We start from the raw sequence: 13,221 nt of genomic DNA, 5'->3' as shown, positions 1-13,221 counted from the left end.
TAGTTGTACTTTTAAGAAGACCATGATGAAGTGACCTCGTTGCAAAAGGTCCCCCGGGTCGTCCCAGAACCGATCTGAACGCTACGAGTACCGTCAGCCCCTGTTAGTCTGCGTATCGCAAGTGGCACCTTAAGTCAGTTGGACTCAAAGGCTGGTGGGTATGGACATAACGTGGATGTGTGGCCAGAGGGAGAGTTACACTCGGCTGAGACCCGTGATTCTCACACAAAAGATGAAATACCAACGTGAAATATAAATATATAAGCAATCATCTCTACGACCCTCGTAGGAAGTGGAATGATATTGTTATATCTAGGGTGGGTGAGGGTTAATGTTAATGTATTTTCTGTTATAATAATTTTTTCCAGCAGAAAGAATGGAGAGATTAGAAAATTCGTTTGCTGGACATGCTGGCTGAATAAAATATACTGTGCGTGAGTATGACTAGTGAGTATTGACAGACCGTGTCCTTTTCGAGCCAACAGCACCTAAACTGAATAGGTTACCAGAGTAATATTACTGTTATAGATGCGCCATTGTGATTTACTTGCCTAAATTCCGTCTAATTCGGAAATATTACCTAAATTGGACGGTTGGTTTGGTTGGTTGGTTTGTTGTTTTACGCCGCACTCAGCAATATTCCAGCTATATGACAGCGGTCTGTAAATAATCGAGTCTGGACCAGATAATCCAGTGATTAATATCATGAGCATCGATACACGCAATTGGGATCGATGACATGCATCAACCAAGTCAGCGAGCCTGACCATCCGATCCCGTTATCCTTAGGAATATATATATATATTCGGAATTTCAATCAAAATAATATGCGAGCATTATATATGTTTTAGTTCCTGATATGGGGCATTTACGATAAGGAGACACGACGGCCAAAAAATGTATTTTTCTTTCATGGCATGATCTGCAAAAATGATCTGCCTAACCTCCATTCATTCGTGTCTTGGGATACGAGACCGACCTCTTGATTCATTTGGAATTTCATCGAAGAAAATAAATTGTCTTCGAACCTAAAATAATGATGCTTCGGAAAAAATTGTGTCAGCCACAAAAATTACATTGTTGCAAGCTGTTTTAAAAAAAATATATACACAGGCTCATAATTGTAATTCAAAACATAGCTGCAGCTGAAAAATATCTAATCTCCAGACAAAGTCCCTGCGCCCCCCCCCCCCCCCCCAGAATATCAAATTATCGGCCCCTAACACCACCAACCACAGTTAACCCCTACTGGAGCACTCCACACTCGCGTTATTCGACATAAAAATACCAGTGAATATATACAAAGGTTCGCTTCATTCAAACAATTAACACAGCATGAAGACTGATAGAGACATTTTTACAACAAAGACTCACATCGTTAAAGAAGAAAAGACAGATTTTTTACTTGAAATATATTCACATAAGTAAGAAAGGCGGGTATGTTCCAGGCACTCGTATGCTGTCATTAATGCTCTGGCACGAGCTTTTGAAATATTGAATACATTGTTATAAGCTGTGTAAGGTTATCCTTAGGAAAAGCTAGTCCGTATGCAAGGCTTAGTTGGGTATGACAGCTCATGCACATATTTATGTAGAACAGCCATAACGAGACGGGGCCTTAATCCATGATGGTATAGCCTCCAGCACTGAAGTCACTACACGTCACAGATTTTACCTTTATATGTTTGTTTGTTGTTTAACGCCACACTTTGCAAAAAATCCATGACTACTGTCTGTAAATAATCAAATCTGGATCAGCAAATCTAGTGTTTGATATCATGAGCATCGATCTACCAAGTGAGTGAATATGGTTTTACGCCGCTTTTAGCAATATTCCAGGAATATCATGGCAGGGGACACCAGAAATGGGCTTCACACAATGTACCCATGTCGGGAATCGAACCTGTGTCTTCGGCGTGACGAGCGAACGCTTTAACCACTAGGCTACCCGACCGCCCCGATCTACCAAGTAGGATACGATGACATGTATCCACCAATTTGAGTGTGACCCCTCGATCCCGTTAGTCACGACAAGCATTGGTAGCCGAAGATCAATTCTAACAGGGGTCTTCCCGGTTTTTAATCCTTTTTACAACGGTCTGCTTAATCGGAAATGAACTAAAATCTTTTTGCAACGTTTGGAGGTTGAACTGTGATATCGTTATCAGCTATATCTTTCAAAAGTATAATCATATACTGAATAAAATTCATCACATATGTAAATATTAGATTCCATGTTGAATAGGAATGACCAGCACATGAATAAAATGTAATTTTGGATTGACGGTTATGAGTGAGTGAGTATGGTTTTACGCCGTTTTCAGTCGAGCAATATCACGGGGGGGGGGGGGACACCAGAAATGGCTTCACATGTTGTACCCATCTGGGGAATCGAACCCGGGCCTTCGGTATGGCGAGCGAACGCTTTAACCACTAGGCTACCCCGCTGCTCTATATGAACATGATAAATACACGAATTTAAAAGTCATACAGGGACGAATATGAAGTGAACAAAATATATTTGCCTTCGTCTTTACATACCTACAGTCATCAGTACAAGACGACATATATATTGAACTCAGAAACGACGCTTTGGTCGCATCATACACTAACACTAGGCTGTGCTAGATATCAGTTTTCATGACAGCTATCGCGGGGAATTCTTAAATAAATACATATGTATACCTAGACCATATGGCCGTATTTAACTTCACTCAACACCCGGCGTGCACTTGTAACTAGGACACTATTGTTAATTCATCGCATCAATTTCGTCTTGGTCAAAATTTAATTGACTGTCACCAATCTGAATGGTCAATTATGATATATACAGAGAACCCTCGATAGTCCGGACCCCGATTATCCAGAAACCTCGCCTTCCGGACAATCACTGCTTTGGGCGTTTAGGTTTTTACTGGTATGAAAACGACTCTGTTCACATTTGTTAATCCAGATAATCGTCAATCTGAACGATCTAATGGAGAATACTCATGTCCGGACTAAAGATGTTCAAGTCAAGTTACTGCAATTCGAGTGTACAGTCTAAAGTATTTAAGATTTAATACAAACACATGGCGGAATGTATAGATTCAGGGTTGTCTTTTCTTCCAAATTATATATACATATCATTATGTATTATCATTCATATATATATTTTTTACCAAACACTGAGGTGTTTGAAACTATGGTCATGTATGTGTTTAAATCAGTGCGAAAACCACAACTAAAATCAGAATTATACTTCACAATGTTCATTTTTGATTTATAAGTCCGTGACTATAAAATCGGATTTTTAAGATTTCTCCTACTATTCATCTCTGAGTCCTGTTACAAACAGTTGTAAGTGCATAATTAGGAGAGGTATTACATTATGACACTTACCTGGCGACAGGATGAAAATACGCACAGCATTACACTCACCAATGGGTAGCGATTTGGCTAACCGCACATCCCCCAACGTGGTTGTGACTGTGGAGCGATCGTATTCAAGCGTCGGTGTGGATAGAGGTAGGCTTTGTGAACTAAATGCACCGCCTGTCTTCCCGGCCGTAGTTTCATTATAACGCTCTGTCGAATCTCTATCGAGATGAGCGTGATTAACCCGTACACACTGTCATGCTCCTATGTATTGTGGCGGGCATTAAGTGATGCGCTTCGTGTGGAATCTTTACTAAATATCTAAGCTGGTAAACGTTATAGTGAGGTTGTTGCGAAATATGGGCATATTGAGTTTTTGAGAAGCGGAATATCATCTCGTGTGTGTTTATGTGTGCATGCGTGTGTGTGAGTTCGTGTGTGTGCGTGTGTATATGTATATATGTGTGTGTGTGTGTGTGTGTGTGTGTGTGTGTGTGTGTGTGTGTGTGTGTGTGTGTGTGTGTGTGTGTGTGTGTGTGTGTGTGTTCGTGCGTGTGTAGATGTGAATGTGTGTGTGTTCGTGTCTCGGTGTGGGTGTTGGTGTGTGTTTGTGTGTGTTCGTGTGTTATGTGTGATTGCGATATATGATTCACACACACGAACACACTAACACTAACACGGACGAAATATAAGCGTTTGAAGTATTTGACAGGTGTGGCGGTGTGGTGGGGTGTAATTGTGTGGTGTGGTGAGGTGTAATGGTGTGGTTGGGTGTGGTGAGGTGTACTGGTGTGGTGTAATGGTGTGTTGGGGTGAGGTGCAATGGTGTGGTGAGGTGTAATGGTGTGGCGAGGTGTAATGGTGTGGTGAGGTGTAATGGTGTGGTGTGGTGAGGTGTAATGGTGTGGTGGTGTGGTGTGGTGTGGTGGTGTGGTGTGGTGTGGTGTGGTGTGGTGTAGTGGTGTGGTGTGGTGTGGTGTGGTGAAGTGGTGTGGTGTGGTGTGGTGTAGTGGTGTGGTGTGGTGTGGTGTGGTGTGGTGTGGTGTGGTGTAGTGGTGTGGTGTGGTGTGGTGAAGTGGTGTGGTGTGGTGTGGTGTGGTGTGGTGTGGTGTGGTGTGGTGTGGTGTAGTGGTGTGGTGTGGTGTAGTGGTGTGGTGTGGTGTGGTGTGGTGTGGTGTGGTGTGGTGGTGTGGTGTGGTGTGGTGTGGTGTAGTGGTGTGGTGTGGTGTGGTGAGGTGCAATGGTGTGGTGAGGTGCAATGGTGTTGTGTGGTGTAGTGGTGTGGTGTGGTGTGGTGTAGTGGTGTGGTGTGGTATGGTGTGGTGGTGTGGTGTGGTGTGGTGTGGTGTGGTGTGGTGTGGTGTGGTGTGGTGTGGTGTAGTGTGGTGTGGTGGTGCGGTGTCGTGTGGTGTGGTGTGGTGTAGTGGTGTGGTATAGTGTGGTGTGGTGTGGTGTGGTGTGGTGTGGTGTGGTGTAGTGGTGTGGTGTGGTGTAATGGTGTGGTATGGTGTAGTGTAGTGTGGTGTGGTGTGGTGAAGTGGTGTGGTGTGGTGTGGTGTGGTGTGGTGTGGTGTGGTGTAGTGATGTGGTGTGGTGTGGTGAAGTGGTGTGGTGTGGTGTGGTGTAGTGGTATGGTGTAGTGTAGTGTGGTGTGGTGTAGTGGTGTGGTGTGGTGTGGTGTGGTGTGGTGTAGTGGTGTGGTGTGGTGTGGTGTGGTGAAGTGGTGTGGTGTGGTGTGGTGTGGTGTGGTGTGGTGTAGTGGTGCGGTGTTGTGTGGTGTGGTGTGGTGTAATGGTGTGATGTGGTGGTGTGGTGTGGTGTAATGGTGTGGCGTGGTTTAATAGTGTGGTGTGGTGTAGTGGTGAGGTGAAATGGTGTGGTGAGGTGTAATAGTGTGGTGTGGTGTAATGGTGTGGTGTGGTGTAATGGTGTGGTGGTGTGGTGTGGTGGTGTGGAGTGGTATGGTGTGGTGTGGTGTGGTGTGGTGCGGTGTGGTGTGGTGTAGTGTAGTGTGGTGTGGTGGTGCGGTGTTGTGTGGTGTGGTGTGTTGTAGTGGTGTGGTATGGTGTGGTGTGGTGTGTTGTGGTGTTGTGTAGTGGTGTGGTGTGGTGTAGTGTGGTGTAGTGGTGTGGTGTGGTGTAATGGTGTGGTGTGGTGTAGTGTAGTGTGGTGTGGTGGTGCGGTGTGTGTGTGTGTGTTCGTGCGTGTGTAGATGTGAATATGTGTGTGTTCGTGTCTCGGTGTGGGTGTCGGTGTGTGTTTGTGTGTGTTCGTGTGTTATGTGTGTTTGCGATATATGATTCACACACACGAACACACTAACACTAACACGGACGAAATATAAGCGTTTGAAGTATTTGACAGGTGTGGCGGTGTGGTGGGGTGTAATTGTGTGGTGTGGTGAGGTGTAATGGTGTGGTGTAATGGTGTGTTGGGGTGAGGTGCAATGGTGTGGTGAGGTGTAATGGTGTGGCGAGGTGTAATGGTGTGGTGTGGTGAGGTGTAATGGTGTGGTGGTGTGGTGTGGTGGTGTGGAGTGGTGTGGTGTGGTGTGGTGTGGTGTGGTGTAGTGGTGTGGTGTGGCGTGGTGTGGTGTGGTGTGGTGTGGTGTAGTGGTGTGGTGTGGTGTGGTGTGGTGTGGTGTGGTGTGGTGTGGTGTAGTGGTGTGGTGTGGTGTGGTGAAGTGGTGTGGTGTGTTGTGGTGTGTTGTGGTGTGGTGTGGTGTAGTGGTGTGGTGTGGTGTGGTGTGGTGTGGTGTGGTGTGGTGTGGTGTGGTGTGGTGTGGTGTAGTGGTGTGGTGTGGTGTAATGGTGTGGTGTGGTGTAGTGTAGTGTGGTGTGATGGTGCGATGTTGTGTGGTGTGGTCTAGTGCTGTGGTGTGGTGTGGTGTAGTGGTGTGGTGTGGTATGGTGTGGTGTGGTGTGGTGTGGTGTGGTGGTGCGGTGTTGTGTGGTGTGGTGTGGTGTAGTGGTCTGGTATGGTGTGGTGTGGTGTGTTGTGGTGTGGTGTGGTGGTGTGGTGTGGTGGGTGTAGTGGTGTGGTGTGGTGTGGTGTGGTGTGGTGTGGTGTAGTGTGGTGTAGTGGTGTGGTGAGGTGTAATGGTCTGGTGAGGCGTAGTGGTTTGGTGTTGTGTGGTGTGGTGTAATGATGTGGTGTGGTGTAATGGTGTGATTAGGTGTAATGGTGTGGTGAGGTGTGGTGTAGTCGTGTGTTGAGATGTGTTGTCATGGTGTGGTTTGGTGTAGTGGTGTGTTGACGTGTGGTGTCATGGTGTGGTGTGGTGTGATGGTGACGTGTCTTGAAAAGGTGTGGTGAGGTGTAATGGTGTGGTGTGGTGTGGTGAGGTGTAATGGTGTGGTGTCGTGTAATGGTGTGGTAATGTGTGGTGTAATGGTGTGGTGAGGTTTGATGTAATGGCTTGTTGTGGTGTGGTGTGGTGTGGTGTAGTGGTGTGGTGAGATGTAATGGCGTGGTGAGGTGTAATGGTGTGGTGTGGCTTGGTGTGGTGAGGTGTAATGGTGTGGTGAGGTTTGATGTAATGGCTTGGTGTGGTGAGGTGTAGTGGTGTGGTGTGGTAAGGTGTGGTGAGGTGTAATGGTGTGGTGAGGTTTGATGTAATGGCTTGGTGTGGTGTGATGTGGTGTGGTGTAATGGTGTGGCGTGGTGAGATGTAATAGCGTGGTGAGGTGTAATGGTGTGGTGTGGTGTGGTGTGGTGTGGTGAGGTGTAGTGGTGTGGCTTGGTGTGGTGAGGTGTAATGGTGTGGTGAGGTGTAGTGGTGTGGTGAGGTGTAGTGGTGTTGTGAGGTGTAGTGGTGTGGTGAGGTGTAGTGGTGTGGTGAGGTGTAGTGGTGTTGTGAGGGGTAGTGGTGTTGTGAGGGGTAGTGGTGTGGTGAGGGGTAGTGGTGTGGTGAGGTGTAGTGGTGTGGTGAGGGGTAGTGGTGTGGTTTGGTGTAATGGTGTGGTGAGGTGTAATGGTGTGTATGGGTTAGGTGTAATGGTGTGGTGAGGTGTAGTGGTGTTGTGAGGGGTAGTGGTGTTGTGAGGGGTAGTGGTGTGGTGAGGGGTAGTGGTGTGGTGAGGGGTAGTGTTGTGGTGAGGTGTAGTGGTGTGGTGAGGGGTAGTGGTGTGGTGAGGTGTAGTGGTGTTGTGAGGGGTAGTGGTGTGGTGAGGTGTAGTGGTGTTGTGAGGGGTAGTGGTGTGGTGTGGTGTGGTGTAGTGGTGTGGTGAGGTGTAGTGGTGTGGTGTGGTGTAGTGGTGTGGTGTGGTGAGGTGTAGTGGTGTGGTGTTGTGAGGTGTAGTGGTGTGGTGAGGTGAAGTGGTGTGGTGAGGTGTAGTGGTGTGGTGTGGTGTGGTGTAGTGGTGTGGTGAGGGGTAGTGGTGTTGTGAGGGGTAGTGGTTTGGTGTGGTGTAGTGGTGTGGTGTGGTGTAGTGGTGTGGTGTGGTGAGGTGTAGTGGTGTGGTGAGGTGTAGTGGTGTGGTGTGGTGAGGTGTAGTGGTGTGGTGTTGTGAGGTGTAGTGGTGTGGTGAGGTGAAGTGGTGTGGTGAGGTGTAGTGGTGTGGTGTGGTGTGGTGTAGTGGTGTGGTGAGGGGTAGTGGTGTTGTGAGGGGTAGTGGTTTGGTGTGGTGTAGTGGTGTGGTGTGGTGTAGTGGTGTGGTGAGGGGTAGTGGTGTGGTGAGGTGTAGTGGTGTTGTGAGGTGTATTGGTGTGGTTTGGTGTAATGGTGTGGTGAGGTGTAATGGTGTGTATGGGTTAGGTGTAATGGTGTGGTGAGGTGTGATGGTGTTGTTATATGTAATGGTGTGGTGTGATGTAATGTATGTTTGGGTGAGGTGTAATGGTGTTGTTATATGTAATGGTGTGGTGAGGTGTAATGGTGTGGTTTGGTGTAATGGTGTGGTGTGTGCTGTGGGATCGAGAGATATGTCGACACAGTCATCTTGTTGATGCGTATGTAGATGTATTTTGAGTTATTTCATACAATCGCTTGCTTACGCTCGTACGCTACACACGCCACACCTGTATTTATGTTGGCAATGTCCTGCTGCTTGCATCCAAAACTTCTGATGAATGCTTATTAATATAGCTAGTTTCCATAACAAGGTTTAGGTCGAGATGATGTCAGGTGCTTTCCTTCCAACAAGACCCAAAGACGTCTAATGTTCCTATTCATATACTAGTATTCCACACAAGTTTAGCCCGTATTAGGGGGCACGGGTGGCCCAGTCGTACAGCAACGCTGTACAGAGTTACGTCCCTTGGACATGCCTGAAACCTATGATTGTGGGTTCGAATCCCGGTTCGACCCGATTACGTTTCTAAGTTTGTCAGCACCATACCCGTGCTCGTGGGTTTCACCGAAATGGTAAGCGTCTGAGACCTGCATCACTTTAGGCATTCTTCCTACATTAAACTGACACGCCGTGATATAACTGGAATACTGTTAAAAGCGGCATTAACCCCAAATCACTAACTCACTCACTCACGGAGACATTGTCACGACATGCGAGCTACCAGGCAGGTTACTTTGTCACGGCGACATTGTCACCACTTGCCACCTACCAAACAGTTTACTTTGTCACGGAGACATTGTCACGACTTGCCAGCTACAGATAGGTTACTTTGTCACGGCGACATTGTCACGGCTTGCCAGCTACCAAACAGGTTACTTTGTCACGGCGACATTGTCACGGCTTGCCAGCTAGCAGGCAGGTTACTTTGTCACGGAGACATTGTCACGACTTGCCAGCTACAGATAGTTTACTTTGTCGCGGAGACATTGTCACGGTTTGCCAGCTAGCAGGCAGGTTACTTTGTCACGGAGACATTGTCACGACTTGCCAGCTAGCAGGCAGGTTACTTTGTCACGGAGACATTGTCACGGCTTGCCAGCTAGCAGGCAGGTTACTTTGTCACGGAGACATTGTCACGGCTTGCCAGCTAGCAGGCAGGTTACTTAGTCACGGAGACATTGTCACCACTTGCCAGCTAGCAGGCAGGTTACTTAGTCACGGAGACATTGTCACGACTTGCCAGCTAGCAGGCAGGTTACTTTGTCACGGAGACATTGTCACGGCTTGCCAGCTAGCAGGCAGGTTACTTTGTCACGGAGACATTGTCACGACTTGCCAGCTAGCAGGCAGGTTACTTTGTCACGGAGACATTGTCACGACTTGCCAGCTACAGATAGGTTACTTTGTCACGGAGACATTGTCACGACTTGCCAGCTACCTGGCAGATTACTTTGTCACGGAGACATTGTCACGACTTGCCAGCTAGCAGGCAGGTTACTTTGTCACGGAGACATTGTCACGACTTGCCAGCTAGCAGGCAGGTTACTTTGTCACGGAGACATTGTCACGACTTGCCAGCTAGCAGGCAGGTTACTTTGTCACGGAGACATTGTCACGACTTGCCAGCTAGCAGGCAGGTTACTTTGTCACGGAGACATTGTCACGACTTGCCAGCTACAGACAGGTTACTTTGTCACGGAGACATTGTCACGGTTTGCCAGCTAGCAGGCAGGTTACTTTGTCACGGAGACATTGTCACGACTTGCCAGCTAGCAGGCAGGTTACTTTGTCACGGAGACATTGTCACGACTTGCCAGCTAGCAGGCAGGTTACTTTGTCACGGAGACATTGTCACGACTTGCCAGCTACCTGGCAGGTTACTTTGTCACGGAGACATTGTCACGACTTGCCAGCTAGCAGGCAGGTTACTTTGTCACGGAGACATTGTCACGACTTGCCAGCTAGCAGGCAGGTTACTTTGTCACGGAGACATTGTCACGACTTGCCAGCTACAGATAGGTTACTTTGTCACGGAGACATTGTCACGGTTTGCCAGCTAGCAGGCAGGTTACTTTGTCACGGAGACATTGTCACGACTTGCCAGCTACAGATAGTTTACTTTGTCGCGGAGACATTGTCACGGTTTGCCAGCTAGCAGGCAGGTTACTTTGTCACGGAGACATTGTCACGACTTGCCAGCTAGCAGGCAGGTTACTTTGTCGCGGAGACATTGTCACGGTTTGCCAGCTAGCAGGCAGGTTACTTTGTCGCGGAGACATTGTCACGGCTTGCCAGCTAGCAGGCAGGTTACTTTGTCGCGGAGACATTGTCACGACTTGCCAGCTACCAGGCAGGTTACTTTGTCACGGAGACATTGTCACGGTTTGCCAGCTACCTGGCAGGTTACTTTGTCACGGCGACATTGTCACGGCTTGCCAGCTACCAGACAGGTTACTTTGTCACGGAGACATAATTTTGAGAAGCCAGTGAACATTTTCACATTACTAGAAAATGCCATTTTTTACCTATATTAGAAAAAAGTATATTACTAAATACATCAGAAATGACAGTGCGGTAAACATATTCATAAATATTATGAACACTCAAAATATACAAACAATAAGTGATCTTTGTTTATACCTATTCAATGTGCAAAAAATAAGAAATACGTTCAATACCACTTAATATACCTATTTTCCAAGAATGCTACATACGATATGTGTGTATGTATAATGTTTTCACTTACTTTCCTGTATATAATTGTCAGGATCGTCCAAAGCGCCTTACCAAATGTAATACTTGCATTCTAGACTCTTTCTTGTTTTTATCTAAAACTCACTTTGTCTACAAATGTTTGTTTAAATTTGTCGATTTATATAATAGGATATGAAGTTGTTTGAAGATATTTAGACCGATAAAGCGCACTGTTTCCAGTTTCTCACATTCCCAGTGAAACAATGCTTTTTAATTTGCCTTTAATGTTCATACGGGCTACCACCGGTGGGGGAGGATACGCGGACCTGTTCGGGTACACCGCTTATGATTACTATTTGATAGAGTTTCATAAATACAAGGGACAAAACCCTTCCCATAGCCACAAGAAGTCTCTGCTAAAAGCCGAGTCCGTTGTACGATTCCGACTATATCATGAGCATGTGTTTATGAATCACTATCAGATAGTGATGATACCAGGTGATGGAAAGGTGAACATACCCTGACACACCGGTGGCACCCGTCACAAACACACGCAAAGGCAAGTCAATTGTTCACTTTAAAATAAACGGGAACATCAATCAGACATCAATTTTGTGACTGATGCAAATGCTATGGACAGGTCTACCATAAACGTTTTGAAAGTTTTACTTTGGCCTTAATAATAAGGGAAATTGACTATTGGAAAGTTAAAGTCATCCCTCTCGTCATAAGTGTTGTGGATAGCGTTTTGTCACTGTGAATCACTGTGTATACATTTAAATACATGCATGAAATAGATTAGGCGGTCTCATCGGTCTCCTTTATTACTAGTTCAGTTGGGTAAATCAGCCGGACTCGGCAATATTCCAGCTATATGACGGTTGCCTGTACATAATCGAGTCTGGACCAGACAATCCAGTGATACATCATGAGCATCGATCCACGCAATTGGGATACGATAACATACACGAACCAAGTCAGCGAGCCTGACCACCCGATCCCGTTAGTCGCCTCTTACGACCAGCATAGTTGCCTGTTACGGCAAGCATGGGTTGCTGAAGGAAATTAGTGGTCCATTTGAGTTCGTGATAACGTAGTTTACTGTATTTATTTTGAAATGCACCGAACTGCTCTCAAGAAATCCTTGCGTAACCATATCATGTGCTCACACACAAGTAGTATTGATAAACATTAAACAAACTGACCCACTTTATTCTATTGCTGGTGCCTATTATCTCGCGTCTCACGATATGTTTGTGTGTGTCTCTCTGAGACTAACACCATATGGGATATCTGCACAATTGAACATGATTCATATAGGTCGCGCACGCGCATAGTTCAATAGCCCCGTGCGCACAACGTGTGACTGAGTGCGTTGTAGTAGTGTTAGTAGTATAAGAGTCCAACACCTTGCAAACCCGCTTTGTCACTGCATGTGTGCAAACAAAAGCAGCTGTCGGTGTAGGTCTATATTTAATACACGATGGACTCAGGGGCTTATGCCTCAACGTGATATAGCCAACAATCCCAATTAAATTTCAGAAGTACTTTCGTCAGTTCTTGGATTAAGACGTCACGTTTTATACGTTTTTTTTGGTTGTAAGTTGAAAGTAATAACATAAACAAGAGTTCTGTCACGATATTGGATATATGTGAGATACTGAAGGGATTGGTATGGCAAATGAAAGTTTTCTTTGTTTGTTTGTTGTTTAACGCCGCACTCAGCAATATTTCAGCTATATGACGGCGGTCGGTAAATAATCGAGTCTGGACCAGACAGTCCAGTTATTGACAACATGAGCATCGATGCACTTGGAATACAATAGCATGCATCAACTAAGTCAGCGGGCCTGACCACCCGATCCCGTAAGTCGCCTCTTACGACAAGCATCGTCGCTTTTTACGGCAAGCATGGGTTGCTGAAGACCTATTCTACCCCGGATCTTCATGGCAAGCATGGGTTGCTGAAGACCTATTCTAACCCGGATCTTCACGGCAAGCATGGGTTGCTGAAGACCTATTCTAACCCGGATCTTCACGGCAAGCATGGGTTGCTGAAGACCTATTCTAACCCGGATCTTCACGGCAAGCATGGGTTGCTGAAGACCTGTTCTAACCCGGATCGCCATTTCTGTTACATCGCAAAGATTCAGCTTCATGTGCCCAAGGTGACAATTGTGCACGTTTACCCAACCCACGAGCACGGGCATGGGGCTGGCAAAACAAGAGCTACAGCTGAACGCCATACTTGACCCTGCTCGGACAGAGATCCAGAGGCGGGAATACCGACATATTTAAAGCCAAGTGTCTTGTCCAATGAGAATCCCAATCTCAAGTTCGGCTATTTCCGTCAAGCCCGGAAAAAAACTTTTGCCAG

At 46.6% G+C, this 13,221-nt stretch overlaps 1 protein-coding gene across 1 annotated transcript in view; it reads right to left on the bottom strand.

Moving 5' to 3' along the window:
- The window catches only part of LOC139474490 (probable cytochrome P450 49a1), a 64,872-nt gene extending 61,403 nt beyond the window's left edge, over positions 1-3,469 (bottom strand). Inside the window, exon 1 of the mRNA XM_071257534.1 lies at positions 3,382-3,469. Within this exon, the coding sequence (XP_071113635.1) occupies positions 3,382-3,411 (30 nt within the window). The 5' untranslated portion in view covers positions 3,412-3,469. The remainder of the gene's footprint in view (positions 1-3,381) is intronic.
- Between the last annotated feature and the right edge of the window lie 9,752 nt (positions 3,470-13,221).

This window comes from Haliotis cracherodii, unplaced genomic scaffold (assembly GCF_022045235.1).
Source record: "Haliotis cracherodii isolate W230 unplaced genomic scaffold, xgHalCrac1.p SCAF_3, whole genome shotgun sequence".
Classification (NCBI taxonomy): Eukaryota; Metazoa; Mollusca; class Gastropoda; order Lepetellida; family Haliotidae; genus Haliotis; species Haliotis cracherodii.
The sequence above is the reverse complement of the archived record's forward strand: the minus strand, read 5'-3'. Positions and strand labels throughout refer to the sequence as shown.